This window comes from Morchella sextelata (genome assembly GCF_020137385.1).
Source record: "Morchella sextelata strain SCLS chromosome Unknown scls_11, whole genome shotgun sequence".
Classification (NCBI taxonomy): Eukaryota; Fungi; Ascomycota; class Pezizomycetes; order Pezizales; family Morchellaceae; genus Morchella; species Morchella sextelata.
The window spans coordinates 302,151-321,534 of NW_025408626.1; the positions used below are offsets into that span (position 1 = coordinate 302,151).

The 19,384-nt window shown below is 45.6% G+C and overlaps 4 protein-coding genes across 4 annotated transcripts; 1 reads left to right on the top strand and 3 right to left on the bottom strand.

The window, feature by feature from the left end:
• Positions 1-2,170: 2,170 nt before the first annotated feature.
• On the top strand, positions 2,171-5,697 carry H6S33_001514 (uncharacterized protein; the record flags this gene model as incomplete). The annotated part of the gene is made up of 3 exons (XM_044833301.1): positions 2,171-2,233; positions 2,302-4,102; positions 4,175-5,697. 3 exons carry the CDS (start codon positions 2,171-2,173, stop codon positions 5,695-5,697), a joined length of 3,387 nt encoding a protein of 1,128 aa, XP_044693575.1.
• Positions 5,698-7,929: 2,232 nt separating this feature from the next.
• On the bottom strand, positions 7,930-9,085 carry H6S33_001515 (uncharacterized protein; the record flags this gene model as incomplete). Its single annotated transcript, XM_044833302.1, has 4 exons — positions 7,930-8,385; positions 8,486-8,762; positions 8,820-8,974; positions 9,044-9,085. 4 exons carry the CDS (start codon positions 9,083-9,085, stop codon positions 7,930-7,932), a joined length of 930 nt encoding a protein of 309 aa, XP_044693576.1.
• A 1,967-nt stretch (positions 9,086-11,052) lies between these two features.
• Positions 11,053-13,119, bottom strand: H6S33_001516 (uncharacterized protein; the record flags this gene model as incomplete). The annotated part of the gene is made up of 5 exons (XM_044833303.1): positions 11,053-11,083; positions 11,138-11,207; positions 11,272-12,769; positions 12,835-12,924; positions 12,991-13,119. 5 exons carry the CDS (start codon positions 13,117-13,119, stop codon positions 11,053-11,055), a joined length of 1,818 nt encoding a protein of 605 aa, XP_044693577.1.
• Positions 13,120-15,396: 2,277 nt separating this feature from the next.
• Positions 15,397-18,036, bottom strand: H6S33_001517 (uncharacterized protein; the record flags this gene model as incomplete). Its single annotated transcript, XM_044833304.1, has 3 exons — positions 15,397-15,407; positions 15,465-17,435; positions 17,502-18,036. 3 exons carry the CDS (start codon positions 18,034-18,036, stop codon positions 15,397-15,399), a joined length of 2,517 nt encoding a protein of 838 aa, XP_044693578.1.
• Between the last annotated feature and the right edge of the window lie 1,348 nt (positions 18,037-19,384).

The following is a 19,384-nucleotide window of genomic DNA, read 5'->3' on the forward strand; positions in this document are numbered from 1 at the left end:
AAAAACGGGCAAATCGCAATAATTAAATCCCCTAAAGAAGATCAATTATAGTACAGCCAAGACACACCCCCAAATCAATCACCGGATCCGTCGCTTTCATGATCATACTCGATGTTTGCAATCACAAGATCTTAAGCTTAAGAGGATGCCAAAATTGTATACGTAGCGAGATTTTTGACAGCTAGTCATCCCATAAATTATCAAATATCTCCGAGGGAATTCGAATATAACACTAATCAACCAGACATATATTATGCTGATTATACATATCTTTCAGGCGCCCCGAAGTCCTACTCCATCACTGTTAGGCAGTTAGTGATCCCATTAAATCACTAATTGCGCCTATGATATCATGAGAGAGGCCGAAACCACTCCTGGCAGCCACAGTACCAGCATCACGTACACCTATTGATAAGACAGCTACTAGACTCGAGGATTCAACTAAACACGTGCACAGTCAGCTAGCCAGCCAACTATTTGAAAACAATAAATTACTCGATAAAAGAGATATGCCCTGAACGAAGTGAAGGGTTAAGGGGGTAAGAGCTTATATCGCTCTCTGATTGGATATTCCATGTGAACCAGCAACCTATAGGCCTAACCCAACCAACAGATTAATACATGTATTTAATACTCGCGAGGCAGAGTTCCAACTAGCTCACGTATACGTAACGCCGATTGTTTGTTTTTTGCCCCGCTCACAGGTCATGTGATTTAGTTGGAACTCGGCCTCGCGAATATGTTTTCGACTGTAAGCTAGAAGGCAGTTACTAGAAAACAATCTAGGGCCTTCGTTCAGGGCATACGGCTGCCCCTGGGCCTGCAAGTTCTATAGGGTCAGAGTCTGGGGGTGTCGTGCCGAGTATATTAGTGTGAATATGATATAAACAATTTTTGGTTTGAAGGAAGGATTCCAACTAAATAAAGCTGGCAGGCCCCCGTTATAATAATTCTGCAAAGCGAAGGAAGAATACTAACCACTGTCCCAGTATCAACTAATTGGGTGTGTCTTACCTCAAATTGCAAAATTCAGTACATGTACTTGGAGGCAATCCCTTTATAGCTAGCATATCTGCTAGCGGCAGGAAAATGAAAAGATTCTGAATCTGTAGCTTAACCTCTCAACTGAAGTTGAAGCCAGCTATGGGAGAACGCATCTAAAGTGCAGCTGCAGAGGTTGTAGAGAAGGACAGACCGTGGACTCTGTTGAGAGGGGGAGAGAAAAAAGGAAATACATGAAACCTCCGATGATAGAAAAGGAGGAGCCCAAAGGATATGTCCAAGGTATATTTAGAAGAGCCAATATTGGCCTTTTCGTACGTACGGCTTTGCGAGTTAATATTCTTTCAAGAAGAAGGGCGTACACATGATATATGCACATACTACATGTACAAGATAAGGAAGTTTCAAGAAGTAAAAGAGTGGAAAAGGAAACGTTACGAAGCATTGAAAGTTTATGTAGGGGCTAGCTCCACTGAGAGCATTATGCAATTTTCGGGGCTGGGGATATAGTTTTTCTACTCCAAAGAATAAGTAATTAAATTTATATATGGGGCAGAGAAAGAGGAAGTGCCGGCCGGGTGTTTACTACATCGGATGTATATGTATTCTACATGACGTATTTGACCTAATACTGTGTCAGACCTAAAAACCTACACATAAACTTCGGAGGCCAAAAGGCTCGGTAATAATCACAACCAAATTCGTATGCCAATGATCCATTTCCCAGTCTGACACAGTACCAGGTTAAAAATGTTATATCTAGGTCTTCAATCACTCTTCGTGGTGGTAACTCCGGGCCAACCCTAGTGTTCTACCTATTCCTAATCTTCAGAGCACACTAGCATTCCTCAGCTACATGCATTATCCAATGATCTTTAAGCTTCTACACTCGGATCCTTCCAGAACGCCTTAAGCTTAATTGTCTCTTCAAGTTGAGACCCGATAACCCGGTTGGTTTCGTTTTATCCCTGTTCATGGAATGCTGATTGGCTGACCCAGGCCCTCGGGATTCGCTAAGAAGGGCCCCACGACGCGACTTCCAACAAATCAATCGCGACTTCCCAATAAACAGAGCTAGACTGAGCTTTTCTTTCATCCGGAGGCCACCATCAACATCACCATCGAACCTCAACAACACCACGACATGGTTTGATTGTCTCATGCCACAATGATGCCCGAAACTCCAACCCAAGACCAAATTGATATCGACCACTTGCAGGGCCTCCTCAGCGTACGTATGACATGCATGCCCGTGGCCCAAGCCCTCCTGGTCCATAGCGTTACTAACGCAGCCTACAGAAGGATGCCCAACTCGCCGAGACACAAATAATCTGCTCACCCCCTCGCTCGCCCCCCCTCGTTCCTAGGACCCCCGCAAAGCAATCCTCCACTAAACAATCTTACAATTCCACCTACCACACTGCCAATGATCATTCCGGAAATCTTCACCTTGCCTACTCCAATAACCTCAGCTATAGTCAGGTCGACCTCGGCGAGACGCAAGCCGACGATGGCATCTACCCCGCGTTCGCTCCTTACGACATGATCGCCGCCACCCCGCCAGCTCACCGTCCTGCGACCACTGGTACCTTCACGACCGTTGACGAACTCGAATCTCAGCCTCCAGAGCCCTCGACCCTTTTCCCGGAAGCTCACAGATTTGTCACGCCGCAGCAGCTGCGTAGTAAGAGACCAGTGACGGGGGGGCATAATCCGCTCCAGACAATGACATTCGGGGGTGCAGCCCTGCAGGGACGAATGAATGCATCGCTCGCGCAAATGTTCGACAGTGTGTCCTCGCCAATACGGCCAATCAATGCAGAGGCTAGTCTTCCACCGACACCGAGTGCGGTGGAAGCTATGGGAGTCATGGCAAAAACCCTCGAGAGGGTTAATGCGGAGAGAGACCAGAGTAGTCCTGTACCAGCAGCTCAGGCCGAGTCCGAACCGGGGCCCAAGAAGACGGCCCAAGAAGCCGAAGATGACGAATACTGTGAACCAACACAGCCAGACCAGACGGCCTACATCTCAATGAAAGAGTCCCAAGAAGCTCGAGACCGAAAGGCGGCCAAGAAGAAACCACGGCGCCTTCGGTCGCACTCACCGGTAGTCTTTGAGCCTTTTGCCTACATCCTTTCCCAGCCTGGAAGCACCCAAAAGATCCCTTCTTCCGACGAAAAAGATTGCGATGAAGATTCCTTCTCCCCCGGAGAAGATTATAAACGCCGTGTTGAGAGAGCTCGGCGAAAAGGTGAAGAGGAAGTAAAGCGCCTCTTTGCTAAAAGCATACCAAAAGCTCCATCTTTCCAAGGGCGTGCTAGGAGCGAGGAAGACAAGCGGCCTATAGCGAAGGGTAAATCTCTGCCTAGAGCTACGAAATCTGTGTCGCCTATTGCTACGCTGGAGACTAGTGTTGAAGAGACTGGAGATGAGGAGGATACACAGCCTGAACCAGCGGCGAAAGAGCCACCAGCCCCTACTGCAACAGCAGAAGACGAAAACGAACCTGAGCCCGAGCTCCCTCTGCACACTACCGACGACGGAAAAGAAGATATCGACATTGCACCGACATTTACGTCAGATGTTCCTACACAGATAATACCTGCTGCTGCACAAACGCAGTACACCCAGCTCCCTCCTGATGACTGGGAATCATTACATCAAATACCCGCAGCCTCGAAATTTCGACGTCGTCCTGCGCCGCCTCTAAATCAAGAAGGTTTAATGGTATCTTCATCCTTACCGTCTACTTCTGCAGTTGTGGAATATTCACAACCCCTGCCGGTATTGGAGAGGAAAACGACATCATTGAAATCACTCGTTCCATTCAATATACCCTCTCCGGTAGCTCCTGTCCCTGAATACGTAAAGGAGACAAGCGGACTTATGGCGCCGACTAGCAGTCTTACGCCCATCCCAAGTGGAATCTCGACTCCTATCAGAGAAGCCACGGTGGAGTCGTCTCCTATGGTTGACCCAACCAATGATGATGATACACCTTTAGGGAAAAGAAAAAGGCCTGTAATAGAAGCTGATAACATGGTCCCTTGCTCAGTAGAGGAGAGTGGAATGAAGAGCTTTAAGGGGTTGGAAGAGACAGGTGGGTTTTTGAGCAGTAGACCGGAACCAGATGATATCGATATGGCGGGAATCGTGGCTGATGTGGGAGCAGGGCGGGAACACGACCCAGGGGATCAAGCTGCAGAAGGCACTGTCATGGGGGATAAAGGCAATAAGAGGATAAGACTCGATTTTGGGAAAGGAAAAACCCCCAAGCCTAAAGAGCCATCGAAGCATAAATCCACTCGCACTCCCGCTAGCAAATCTAAGACCAAGATTACCGCGCGAAAAACTCGCTCCTCAATAAGTGTTCATCGTAGCATGTCCTCACTCGCAGATACCGACGACGATGCTGATATTCTCACCACCACTAACCCACATTTTCACGTATCTGTACCTCCCCCTCCAGGCGCACCCACCACAGTACCTTCGAGAGTTTTCGCGCTCTTCCGTGATGGTAAAACGGCCTATTACCCTGCCACAATTCTCGAGAGCAATGACCGCGAGATGAAAGTCGTCTTCGACGACGGTACCGAGGACTTATTAAGTCGAGATCATATCCGCTCACTCGATCTACGTATCGGCGACCACATCCGTGTCGATGTCACAGGAATGAAGAAGTCCTCCTGGGTAATCGACAGCTTCAAAATTTCCGAGGGGAGTGACAACAAGTACACAGACTCGCGCGGCAATCATATCGTCACAGTCAAGGGTAAAGTTGGTGAACCAATAGACGTAGCAATAACTAGTGTCTACCTAATCCAAACAATGTGGAAAAACTTCTCCACACGTACCTCTCCTACGCTCCTCCGGCAACGCACACCCAGCGAGCTCTCTCCGCCCCCCACAACACCCAGCCACCGCCGCCTCGCTACACCGCTAACGACCGGCCTCACCCGTAACGCCTCTGGTGTGTTCACAGGCATGATTTTTGCTCTCTCCTTCGGCGCGAATGAAGCCATCAAGAAGTCCACAACAAGCAAGATTCTCTCTGCTGGTGGCCGGATTGTCGATATCGGCTTCAACGAGCTCTTCTACGATCCCGACACATCTCTGACCCTCCGACCCGAATTCTCGACCCTCGGCTTCACCGCCGTCATAGCTGATACCCACTGCCGGCGCGCAAAGTTCCTCCAAGCACTTGCACTGGGCCTGCCATGTCTTGCTAGCCGCTGGATCGATGACTGCGTCAAGAAGTCCAAGCTGCTGGACTGGGAACACTATCTTCTCCCCGCTGGCGAGAGCCGCTATCTTGGCTGTGTTTGCAGCCGTACGCTCGAGACATATGATTTGCGGCGTGCGGCCTTCAGCAGCGTTCTAGAGCGGCGGAAGAGACTGTTGGACGGTATGGGAGTGATTGTAGTAGGGAGTGGAGAGAAGAGACGAAGTTACCTGTTTCTCACTTGGGCAATGGGGGCAGAGCGGGTGATCAAGGTCGGAAATCTAGAGGCTGCGGGCAGGCTCCTGGAAGGACCAGAGGAGTGGGATTACGTCTGTGTGGAGGCTAAGGAGAGGGGCAAGGCTGAGAGGATGTATAGAGAGAAGGCAGGGGCGGGTGAAGGGAGGGTACAAATTGTGGACGACGAGTGGATTGTCCAGAGTTTGATTTTTGGGAGGTTGGTTGACGAAGATTAAGAGCTGCTTATCTATCTATTTCGTTTACCATTATTGTTTATTTTTACTTGTTTTTAGCGGTATTTATGTATTCCTATCCATTTATACCCTGCATTCTTATGTGATCGGGCGTTATGATCGTTATGTCTATTATGTCTATCATGTCTATTATTATCAAAGAAAATACATACTACACAATAGTCAAAGCACAGGCATTCTCCAAAGTTTTCCTTAGGCTATAAATGAATCAAACTTACGAATTCCCACTTCGGTATCGCATTAATACATGTAGGTCATGAATGGCATGTGTGAGTAAACCACGCAACCACACACTCCACCCTCTGATCGAGCCCAACGTACTCATGGCCATAATCAGTGATTATGATCTCCGGAGTCGCTCAGCATAATTAATTGATATCCAGTCAATCAAACCCCATAAATTTAGTAACCAAACAGAGATATCATCTTAATTCCATGTGATCTACAGCCACTCTGCAAAAGTGTTCGTGATTCCGATTTCGGTGTGAGACATTTCTCTATGTAACCGTGGCGGACCATCAAAATCCCCAAGAGAAAACTTTCCCAGTGAACAATGGGGCCCGGAACCAACGAAGAATAAATCAACGACCTATCTCCTTTTATATGAACTATATTATATTTTTCGTTGTTTTGAATCTCTACATTAATAACATCAACATCACGGGTGCGCCACACTGCGCACTGACATTAAAACTAAATCACGAACACTTTTGCTGAGTGGCTGTACTAACAGCAGTTAAATGCCAATACCAAAAAACATTTTGTTAAGAATTAAAGAAGTTCTGTCTCACGAACACATTTTTATTGCAATTATACATGTCAAATTCTAAGGATACTTACTAAATGTAATTCGTGTACTTATCGACCTTTCAAAATCACATGGCGTTAAGAACAATACTATAACTACGTAGCTACAGCCAATCTAGTAAACCTCGCAATATAAAAACCTCTGTGAACAAGCTACGTAGCTTGTGGTAGACTTTTTACGCGTGTTACAGAACTAGAGCTAATGCTTTCTACCTAACAGTGATCTTCATAGGTTATCACTCGGTACTTCAATAAACCACAACCTCTTATTCCCCTTTCACATACTAAGGATACAACAATAATCATCATCGCCAGCATAATCTGTCATAGAATCTTACCTCCAATACCACAATTCCAGGATGTCAAAGTTCCCAGTAGGTCCCTCCACTCTTCACAACCAAGGTTGCATGATGGCAGCACCACCGGACTCTGACCGACTGACAGAATAACTTGTCATCTATACTTCTCTCTGATGGAAGTAGATATTTCGGGAATCGAGCCTTGACAACCAGCCGAGGGCTGATGGCTTTTGAGTAGATGGTGCAAGGTAATTATACTCCCGTGATGACCCCGAAACCTGGCTATGTTGCATTTTCTTACTTCATTATAGATCAATGAACTCGGCGCTCTGACAATCTCATCTGAAAAGCACGGTTTCGTACCCATTTCATCAATGGAAAGTCGAATGCAATAATCGGTGGATATTAGGCCACCGGTGGTGCATTGGATCCTAAGAGACAAGCAGAACTACATTCGGGAATCTTCGTGCTGGATTTCAACACAAGTATGGGTCGTTACCATTCGTTAACGTATCAACACTGGCTCTCTTTACTAGAGGGTCAACCCCCACAGCAAATTTAGGTGAAAGATCCAATAATTGATAAGATTGACCTGCAGCCGCATTTTCCACATCAAAAAAGCAGCTAACATTCACTGATACTTTAAATATAGTGCTCTATAATACAGACCAAAAACGCATCAAATGGCCTGCAAGCTGGATAATCACATCCCATCACTCGACCGAAATTACCATAACCCTAACCCTCCCTCGATGATCTAGCTTGGCTCCATTTAAAGAGTAAACTGGAATAAAGATACCTACATAGTTTCCCCCACCATAATAACCATTAGTAAAAACACCATACATATAATCGAAGCAATCCGCATAAAATAAAATCCCTAAACAAATCCTAGCAGGCCCGGTACAATTCAAATCTTTTCTTTTCGTTTTCAGTCCCATCCCCGCCCTATGCAGTTGAGCCACAATATAAAATTCCAAGCCAGTAAAATGAGAGGTATCAGCACCTAAGTAAAAACGAGAAAAAGACGCACGCACAAAACGAAAGTTCTCCAGGGCCGAAACTCGACCAATATCCACTTTTCATGTCCACACAACAACACAACAGCCTAATGCAAACCTACGCCATTTTCCACCTGCTTTTCTGCTCCCCTGCCACCACTGTCTTTTTCGAGCTTTTCAAAATGCTTCCTCGCAACTGCAATGTTCATCAAAGTCGTTGCACTCTCTGCCGCGTTGGCCGGCATGACCACGAGGATATATGTATTTGGTGTCAGGACGTCAATAAAGGCGCTAAACATGTGAGCTCGCAGCTCAAAAGCCGTGAAATTAGATGCCATCTTGGTGCATGACTGCTTGAACTGTTTGACAATGTTCGAGATCTTCTCAAAGCGGTCGGGGTAGGGGTTTGGCTCCGTAGAGCGCGTAACAGCAGAGATGACGAGGAAGGTAGTGCGCTCGAAGAGAATAACTTCTTCGGCTTCGGCAATCTCTGCAAAGCGTCTGAGGTGATTTTCGAGTTGTGGGAGGTTAGGTATTAAGTTATAGACGATTTGTGCCCATGCCTATGAGAGAGTTGTTAGACGCGACAGTCTAGTAAGTTCAACGTATCAAAATCCTTGCCTTGTAAAGAGTTTCATCCCAGATACTTGTCGGATAGCAAACAATCGACATTCCTCTACTGCGCTCCTTTAACACCGCGCTCCGCTCCAAGAATAGTTTCTCTCGTAGCTCTGTTTGTACCAGATCCATCTTATGGACTAAACAGAAGATGAGTGCATGACTGCTGTTGTCGCGCAAAGCCTCAATACACGAGCTGTAGGTGATGAGATCTCGATCAAACTCGCGCGACTCGATGTCGAAAACGTAGATGAGGACCTCGACATTCTTGAAAATGTGATCACGTTGTTGCGCCAGATAGTTCTCCATGAAAGCGTCCTGACTGTATCCATTTTAGAAATTGGGTTCATGTCGCACAGGAGGGAAAAGGGATACACACCCACCACAATCCCATAAGTTTAACGTCAGGTTCCCGAGGAACCTGACGTGGGAGTGTTCAACATCGATCGTGGCGCCCAACCTGCGGGTATCCTTCGCGACGTAGTTACTGAATACGATAGATCTCATGGAAGACTTTCCGGAGCCGGATTTCCCCTGTTTTCGAGCTCCATTAGCTACCTGTCGTTAACTGGCAACAAGCTCTAAGGGTGAGTGAGAGTTTACCATGAGAAGCACCTTCTTTTTTCGGCCTTTTCTTTCCTCCATTTTCTTATTTGACCGCTTGAGCTTTTTTGAGACTGGTTTGAAGGCTTTCGAGTTCTGGTTGAGGTTTTCTTTGCGGGGGTGTATGCTGTTGGGAGTGGTGCGGTCGTATTTGAACTTGGGGTTGGGTTAGGGGAGTTGTGCACGGACGAACAGGAGGAAGGCGATAACTAAGGTGCGTCACGCGCTAAGCTTGTTATCCCATGGTGCGACAAAGAGCCGCATCTTGAACTAGAAACGCTGAGATCTGTCTATTTTGATCTGACTAAGCGGCTCAGACATAAAAGCAGGTAGTAGAAAGTTATTGCAGTGTTGAGGTATCTTTGGCTTTAGCTCTACATGTACTTATTTATCGTGATTGAGGTAAGAGAATCATGGGGAACAGGAGTGGCATGGTATAAGTACATGTATATATGGTACTACAAGTACATATGTACCTAGAGAATTATATCAATTATCAACATCATATATTATATTTATTACACCATGCATTACCCAACGCCAGTTATGAATGAAAGATCTAAATTATAAAAGGTATGAATGGGCACCATTTTATTGAAAATCGAAGGGGTTGTGTGCGAAGCTACATCCTGCATCATATAAATCGCCCGATTAGCTAGCATACACTAGCTCAATGGGCTGTAAGGATATATCGATGTTTTTAGCAGAGAAGATCGCCCCAAACCAAAGGGAAAGCCCAGCGCGGTGGTTAACTTGGTAGTTTCTGCTTATTACAACTCTTAAGTTGTATGGGTGACACGACATGAAAACAAAATCAACCCCCCTCCCCCCCACATCACATCTCCTCATTATCGCAGTTAAGTCTATATTTTAGTATTAAGTACCAGTACGCTCCACTTTTCCCGGCACACCTGTTCCTCTTGAATTTCCCTGTTAACATGGCTCCGGCCTCTATGTCCCTATTATTCTACCACTTCTGTGTCAAAAACCTCAAGCCCTGGTTACTAACATCATTATTTTCGCGTCACAAGCCTTAGTATTCAGTTGTCTACAAAGACGGATGTTCTACATAAATATCATTTTATAATAGCTTCATGGTCTAACCGGGACAGTTAGCTAGAGTTTCTCACCCAAGGATATGAATTGCCGTAACTCTAAGGTTGCATGCAATTAATGAATTAAAAAAAAAAAAAAAAAAAACCAAGGATATGATGGGTCGAGTGATTACTCATGAATCCATAGTGTTTATGTGCGTCATATGAAGTCACTCGGTACTAGAAGGACCGCTACTGAGGCCAGTTGATTGATTGATTGATCAATTCATTAATTGTATGCAACCCGGAGGTTATGACAATATAACAATCCAAAAGAAAAGAAGAGAAAAAAATGTCACTACCATACTAATTCAATTTTGATTGTCTCTCTCCTCCCGTCCTTCAACCTCTTGCCATGTAATGTCCCACCCATTTTAATGTGCGTATCCGTGAGCAATGTCATGTCTATCTTAAAAATGCTGGTTTTCCGTTCGATGGTTCCAACTTCAATTGTCTCTGTATTCTTCCACCTCTCGTGCCCGTTTTTCTCTAGAATTAAGATTGCCTGGTCTTCTCTGTATCGGCGCCATGCCCAGCCGTCAACTGAATCTTGTTCCCTGTTACTGAGGCAGTTCATACTAGTGTCCCCGATTTACTTTTTCATACAACCTCTTATCGGACACAAAAATACATTTTTCCAAGAATGTCTTCCCCTATGTAACAAAACTTCTTTACAGGCTGTGGTTGGGTACCACGATGTTTGTATCTCAGGAAGGTCGAGAATGCTTTGTATCGGAGCATTAAACTAAAACAGAGCAGTGAAATATTTTACCTATGCGCTCATGCTTAACTCCCAGTAAAAGCTAACAATTTATCAAAATATAGGTATAATTAAAGAAAGCATGCTTGTTTTACGAAAGTAAAAAAAATCACATTCAATGATATCTACATGATTCTAGAGTTTCGGTCTAATACCTATGATTGAAGCTCTCCAGTGCTTTCAACTCTATGGTCATGTATTAGCCATATTCTGGTGTATGGCAGGGGAAGGGATACATACGGAGCACTTGGACGAATTCCAACAACCTCGGCGGCGGTCTTCTTCTCGGAGTGATCATCCTTCATGAATGCTACAAACCAATAGTGTCAGTGATTAATTGCGCCTAATTTCCTATCAGCTTTAGAAAAACTCACGGAAAGCTAACACCTCCTTGATAGAGTAGTTATCGGTGATGAACATAACCATTCTATCAATACCCATACCCCAACCACCAGTTGGTGGCAACCCATACTCAAGACTCTGGCAGAAGTTCTCATCAATAAGTTGTGCCTCGTCGTCACCCTGATCCTTCTGGTTCGCCTGTTCCTCGAAACGGAGACGCTGGTCAAAGGGATCGTTCAACTCAGTGTATGCGTTCACAATCTCCTTCTTACATACGAAGGCCTCGAAACGCTCACAGAGACCCGGAATGGAACGATGATACTTGGCAAGCGGAGACATCATCTGTGGGTGTCCAGTGATGAAGGTGGGGTTGATGCAGGTCTCTTCAATGAACTCGCCGACCATTTTGTCGAGGAGACGAGCATTGGTCTGGGGCGGTGAGCAATCAATGTTGTGCTTCTTAGCAACTTCCCTCAGGAAGTCATTGGTCTCCTTGGTGTGGAGCTGGTCTCCAGGAGGGAAAGTGGTTCCTGTAGCGGCCTCAAGGGCGGGAATCATCTCAATCCTCTTCCATGGCCTCTCCCAATTGACTTCGTAGATCTCCCCAGACACGGTTGTGAATTTAGTCTTATATGATCCTGTGATGCTCTTAACCATCTCAGAGACAAGTTCTTCAGTGATGTCCATGATGTCGTTCACATCGGCATATGCCCAATAGAACTCGCAAGTTGTGAATTCGGGGTTATGGGTGAGGTCGATACCCTCGTTTCTGAACTGGCGACCAATCTCGTAGACCCTCTCGAGTCCACCAACAACCAGCATCTTCAAGTAAAGTTCTGGAGCAACACGCATGAACAAGTCCATATTAAGATCGTTGTGGTGGGTAACAAACGGCTTAGCAGTAGCTCCTCCAGCAATCGCGTTCATCATAGGTGTCTCAACCTCGACGAAATCGCGGTTGTCGAAGAAGCGGCGGATATAAGAAACGATCTTGCTTCGGGTGATGAAAATGTCGCGGGATTTGTTGTTCATGATAAGATCAAGGTATCTCTGGCGGTAACGAGTCTCCTGGTCCTTCAACCCGAAGTGTTCGGTCGGCAGCATGTGCAAACATGGGGTCAATAGTACAACCTCCTTAGCAAAGATTGAGAGCTCTCCAGGGTTCTCCTTCTTGCTGGGGTTCGTCTTTCCAGGGTATCCGACAATCCCAATTATATCACCACGGCGAAGATGCTCGTGCTGAGCGAGGTAGTCAGTAACGGCGTCCTGCGCCTGCGCCATGATCTGGATCTTGACTCCCTCGGCGCGGAGGTCATAGAAACGAAGCATGCTCCCCGACGCACGGATACCGTGGATGCGTCCAGCGACACGGACTTCAACATCTGGCTTGGTCTCACCCTTTTGAAGAGAGCCGTATGTAGAGATGATTTCGGAGATCTTATTCTTGACATCGAATTTGTGAGGATACGGGTTTGGGCTCTTGGTCTCGCGGAGCTTATTGATGGCTCGAGAACGTATCTCAAAGTATTGCTAAGACTCACAACCACCCCGGTCAGTTGAAGAGCAATACTAGGCTTATTGTAGTGAATGCAAACATTAGGCGTGAGTTCCTCCTCCTCAGCAATTTCAGATTTCTTCTTCTTATCTGCTGCGGGCTTCGGTGGGGCAGCAGCGGCTTTCTCAGCCTATGTTTCAAGAAAAGTTCATGTTAGTGACCAATATTTAATGCTTTCCCAAGATCCAAAACCAACCTTCTTTGCATCTGCCTCTCTCTTCTTCTGTCTCTTCTTCAGCTCTGACTTCGAAACCATTTCACCAGTTACCTCATCCTTGTGAAGGTTTGGGACGCTCCCCTCAGCAACAGGAGCGTTATCAGCCATTGTATGTTATTTTTTCTTAGTGGGTAAATCGAAGGGTATCTTCTTCAAGATTTGCTCGCTGTTATAAAGGATGGAGAACAAAAACGTGTGGGGTTTGCCTGAGTCAAGGAATTCTTTGCTAGCCAAGGATTTTTTTTCTACCGATACCCCGCCAAACAAAAAGAGGGGCATGAGATGGGGAGGGATGTGGCAGCCACCACAGCCACGCTTTACAATCTGTCTTGGCAATCTGTTGATTGATTGAATTTGCTTTTTAGAACTTACATTCGATTACAGCGGTATACTCGATAAAAACATAACACAGGCCAAGAAGGCGAGCATCGACCGGCACCTACACTTCTTCTTGCATATATCTCAATGGCGGTGGTGGTGGCGGTGTCAGCAGAAGAGCGTTGACTCAGATATATCATAACCCTCTTTCGATTCTCAATCCAATCTTTTTCGGTCTTACTAGAGAACCGAATGTTATGACACATATGTAGGTAATGAGGGTCTAATTATACAAACTACACTCCAAATTTGTTTAGATACGGAGCAACCCTAGCCGTGATCTCAGACCATTATCCTCTTCATGAGTGCCAATTTGAGGTCAGCTTAATTAAGCCGATATCTTGACCAAGCCTTCATAATCTCGAGCGGAGGTCAGCTCAACCCGACTAAGCAGTATGTGATAGTAGCTCCCCCTGGTGTAAAAATATAACTAGGACTACACTTGCTTGGTGCACGGAGGACAACAGAAGATTGAGGCAGAGAAAGACTCATTCAATCAGAGCTTTTCTAGCCTCAACTTTATCATTATATACTCTAACTAGGAGTTATTTTAAGGCTTGTCATTTCGTTCCGTAAAGAGAATGAGATTTGAAATTCGCTGATACCTTTTTCCTCGCTCTCTTTCTGACATTCATAGAAAATTTTCTCATACACCATAAGCAGTATAATACTGATGACGCCGCGAAGCAAAGGATACACAAGTGCAGGGCCAATGCTTCGTTTTACAGGAATTAGTATAATCTAAGACGGTAAGATGGTCTCGAAAAACCGTTTTAGAGATTAACGAATAATGATCATGTTAATGGGCAGATATATAAAATGAAAATAGTAATTAATGAATTAAACAACAAAAAAAAAAGAAATGAAAATAGTGAGAAACATGGATGAAAAGAATAGATGTTCCACTCAATCTAATCCACTATCAACAACTAATATTGCTAGCGGAAATTCGATCAAGGAAGAGGATAGGCCAGTTGCATAAGTATCTAACATACAGGTTCACTTGCAAAGGCAAAGCTAAGAGAGCTGGAGAGTAATGAAGCGAGGCCTTTCCATAGGGACGAGGTGAGTAATTCTAAATAAGAACAGATTAAATGGCCGTGTGATAAGCTTGAGACCAGATATCGATATATATATACATGTAACTACATGTATCAGAATCAGATAACTACAAGTAGCGGTCATCAACACACAACATATGCATACATGTTCCGGTAGAATTATTGCGAAAATGGGTTCTCCGTGACCCGATAGTCCTATTGGCCCTTAAAGATTTTTGCTACGAGCACAGACCAACAAAATCCACTCTTTAGCTCTGACTTTCGCAATAATTCTACCGGAAACTGTACATGTACTTGTATATAAGAAAACTCGTGCTTATTCTGTTAAGTTAGTCAATTAAAACAAGCATTGCTTCGTCAACCCTCTTAAACTTCATACTTTGTGAATGGCCAAGAATTAGAAACTGCATGTAGTAATCGCTGTTTATAGAAAGTTGATCACCAATGATCACTCGGGAACTATAATTTCAGCCCCTGGGCTCTAATTTTCTAGATATGTCCGGTTCCCAAATTTATATAATTACTCGCCTGTAGATCCTTCAAGATTTACTCGGTACGAATCTAGATGAACGACAATCCTCCCTACAGCCCTTGTCTTGGTCTTTATCACCAAACGAAGATTTGGTTTGCCACCGCTTCCTCATGAATTCAACTTTAAACCGCCATATAAAAACCATACACTACATGTACCTCGTCATTAAGGCTCCCATCCGCCCAAGAAGAGAATTCAACACAGAATGATACATATGACCACGCCACCCTAAAACAAAACTGTAACGAAAGAAGGCCATAGCAAGAAAAACTAATAAGGATATTAATGGTATTAAAAAAAAAAAGTCAATTTCTAGACCCTCGAGAAGAAAATGAATGAAAGATACGGGGGTTGAAAGAATGAAACAAATAATTTACCAAGTCCAATTATGTCCTGCCCACAATGCGATCGGCCTTAGACATTACCTTTATAGCAGAGGGAAGTTAGTATAGGCTTATAAATCTTTGAAAGAGATGACCTACCAAGCACGACCATGAATCTCAACCTACTATCTTTTTCTGCAGATTCCCCAACCGGACCTCCGCTCCCTTCTTCCAAGATCAGACTAGAGCTCTTCCATCCCCAACTCTGGCTGAAATTGAAGCTATCCGGCCCCGACGAGAACATACTCAATACCTTTCCCTTCCGGCTGGGAGAGAAAATCTTGAAGTAGGTTTGAATCATAGGTCTTGCGTCCACATAGTAGCTCAACGCCGGAACTGCTGTATTAGCGGAGTCTGCATTCGCTGGAAGTGATGAACGCTGTGCTGATGTATTTGCGCCGGGTCGAGAGTTAGGGTTTATGCTCGCGAATGTACTAGTAGTGAGGTCTCCGTCCGTAGTCACTGTGACATCAATGTCATCAGCCATGGAACTGAGAGTACTATTCCCAATACGTTGTTGCTCCTCAACGTTGATAATCTGATTTGTATCGTCTGCACCTCTATTATGACTCGAACTTCCTCCTGCGGTTTCACGGTCCTTCGCACGGTGGAGGTAGACACCAAGCTGAACATTTTTGGAACTGCGGACCTTCTGAATATAGATATTCCAGTGGGAACCTGCATAGAAGACAGTTTTGGAGTAGACACGCTTCTTCTCTTTTAAGCTTCTGACACTACGGAACTCGGCTGAGAAGCGGAAGGGTGGGAATTCGGAGTAACGGAGCTCCTGAACGATAGGGACAGAGGTATCGGCGCCTTCTACGCCTAGATGATCTGCTCCACGCGCTACTCTCTTAGGACCTGGCCCGCCTTGGTTTGACACAATGAGGCATTGCTCAGGGCAGTCTCCTATGACCGTCGTTGTGTCTTCGGTTGGGATATAGTATTTACGCCGTGAAGATTTTCCTATTGGCGTTGTGAGGGTGTTCGATCCGTCGTTTTTATTGCGGGTTGGAGTTGATGGGTCTGAGCCTGATTGTGACATCTTCTCTCCCACTCTCGGCGTTGTTGGTCTCTCTGCCAGTGGTGATTTTTTCCCCGATGGTGTAGATTGCCTAGCCATCTCTGTCTCCGTGATACCCAACTCAGGATTGCCTAAGCCCACGTTCAAAACCCTTTGCCTCAAAAGCATCTGCTGCCACAGAGCTTCCTTAATTGTACTCTCGCTCACCGTCCTCCGCCCAAGTACGTCCCTATCATCTCCTATCTTCTGGAGTTCCTCAAAAGTCATATGAACGTAGTAAATTCCATTCTCCAGCAAATCCCTTAATGGCTTCAAATCCGCCTCATCCTCCTCTGCCATCGAAGCTCTATCAGCTTCATCGTATTCCATCCCCGGAGTCCCGAAATTACTCCCACCTACGTCGCGGTTGTATGTGTAGGAGTGGTTAATTCTCCAGTCAACCATTTCCTTGACGAAGCTATATCTCAACCATTCGCTGGGAACATAAAAACCATCGTAACCTATAATTTCTGCCGCAACCTCTCCGCTGATTCCATCCCAATCCTCGAAACTCATTTCCCAACCGTCTCTATACAGAAGTGCCTTTGCGCTGTCCAGCAGCCTGTCCGTAAGGGGGCCGTAGAAACTGTTCGTTACAAACCTTATAACCTGTGATATGTTGCTTGTGCTCAAGTTCCGTAGTAACGAGGTAACACATGATTCCGCAAGATCCTGGAGATCCAGATAACTTGCCGCAGCTAGTAATGGAAGAGCATGCTGATCTTCTTCCGTCCGGTCAACATGTCCGTACAACCGCGCTAAAGCCATTTCGAAGGAGTGCTGTGTTATATTCGGATCTGAAATTTCTGGGGACAGTGATATCTCAGACTGTGTTGATTCTAACCAGGGTCCGCCGTTGAAACAGGTTGAAAAGAACGGCGATCGATCAAGTATCAGGCGATGCAAGTTATATGTATTCCCAAATGCAAGGATGGACACGTCGCTACAAGCGCCCTCCAGAAATCCGCGAGTGTAAAGGAAGTCTTCCAACTTTACAGAATCCGAGCCTAGCATTTCGATTAGCAACATAGCCACAACACCTAAAATAAAAAAAAGCAAAACTGGGTGTCAACCTCGGTAACTATAAGTCCTCCCACTTGTAGCGTAAGAGCTTTGGGGCGTTGGGGTGGCAAACAACCGCGAGAATGTATTCGGTACAGCCCTATCAAAAGTGGGAGAGCTGATTGGTGTTGTTGGGTCATCCACCTCTTTCACAGCCGGATTGCTACTTCCAGAGCTATGGTTTCCTGCAGCAATTAAAGCATTAACAGCATTACTCTCGGCTGTTCTTCCTGCTGTCCCAGAGTAGCCCAGTGGTCGAGATGGGAATGACTGCAACCTCACTGGAGCATTACCGTTAGACGTTGGAGACGTGTTAGCCCCCTCCACACCTGCACCTGATAGACTGCTAGCCCCGGGATTATTGAATATTGACGATGCCGCTGGCGGGTTGAATATCTGCGGTTGAACTTGGGGCGGAGATGGTGATGATGCTGATAATGACGGGGAAGTAAGGGGGGATGTGGGCGACATAACAGTAAGGCCGTCTACAAGCGTGTGTAAACCTCTCGTGTTGGCAGTATTTGTGTTGATAGTAGTGCTGGCCATGACAGCGTAGAGGGGGAGGGGTGAAGTCTACGGGGGTAGGAGTCGGGAAAGGTTGAGTGGATGAGGTATCTGTGTGTTGCTGGCGGGTTAAGGCAAGATAATAATATTCTCCTGGTCGTTCACTTTACGCGTTGTTGCTATGGAGTGACATGCTGACAACGGGCAACAGCTTTGAGGTCTTCAACGAACAAGCTTTGGCGAGGAGGGAAAGCATGTTAAAAGCCAAGCAGAAAATTCAGCCTCAACCGCTGGCCCGCTGCACATGCGTCCACACGTTATCGGCGGTTATTTATATGGTTAATAGCTTCCTCTTAGTGGTGGCACTAAAAGGCTACCTAATGATCTGAAGTACTTACCTACTATCAAACCTACAAGAGTTTATGTGCCTCCCTAGCTTGTAGTTATATATTGAGATCCAGTATGAAAATCGGTACTTCTCCAATCCCTAGCCCGGTTGATACGATGTCGTCGGGCGAGCGTTTCCAGGATGTCAATGATAAACTATCCACCTCGTCCCATATCGCTGGCCAAACCCCTTGTCTTCGGTTATTTAAAGATTTTGTGGCTGAATTAACTCATATGCATCCGTGTTATATTCAAAGATTATTGTGTTTTCTAAGTTCTTCGAGACAGAAACAACATGCATTCTACTTATGATCGACGGAAGCCCGCAACACAAAGTACCGGTTCACCCGAGGTGAAATTCGATCAAACCGCCAACAAAATATTTCGATCCTCAACAGCAGCACTGTGATCATTATATAGATTGGCCCGATTATTCTCCAGCTCTATATCAATACATGTAAACGTCACGTGCACGTTACACGCAACGACTTGCCCGAGCAACGCAATCGCCAGAACCCAGCAAATTAACTCTAAATCTGAGCTTCGGGTAGTTCTTCTCGAGTCGTTTTTCGGGAGTTAACCCGCAACCCTTCTCTTCTCTATAGGTTTATGATCGTCGAAAAAGTTACGATGCCCACTACAAAACAGCGGGAAGATCACATCCTTTCGGCTGAATCCCCCTTGCAAGGTCTACTGTGTCGATCCCCAGTAGATAAGTTGGTGATGACGGACACTGGACCGTGTCAACTGACAAGGAGTTTAGGTCAGTGAGAAATAGTTTTGCTGTTTTGTTTTTCTCTTTTTGTTTGAATCCGCTAACACCTAGTACACATAGAATAACCAAGCTCTTGCATACTGTAAAAACCTCCGATGAGTATGCATATGGGAGGCTATGCAGCTGTGCGGCGTAGTTGTTAATAATCTGTCTGCATATGACCTTCCACTCTACAGGTGAAGATCAGGCTTCCGCAAGTTTATGGTGAGGCTTAAGATCATCTAGGTA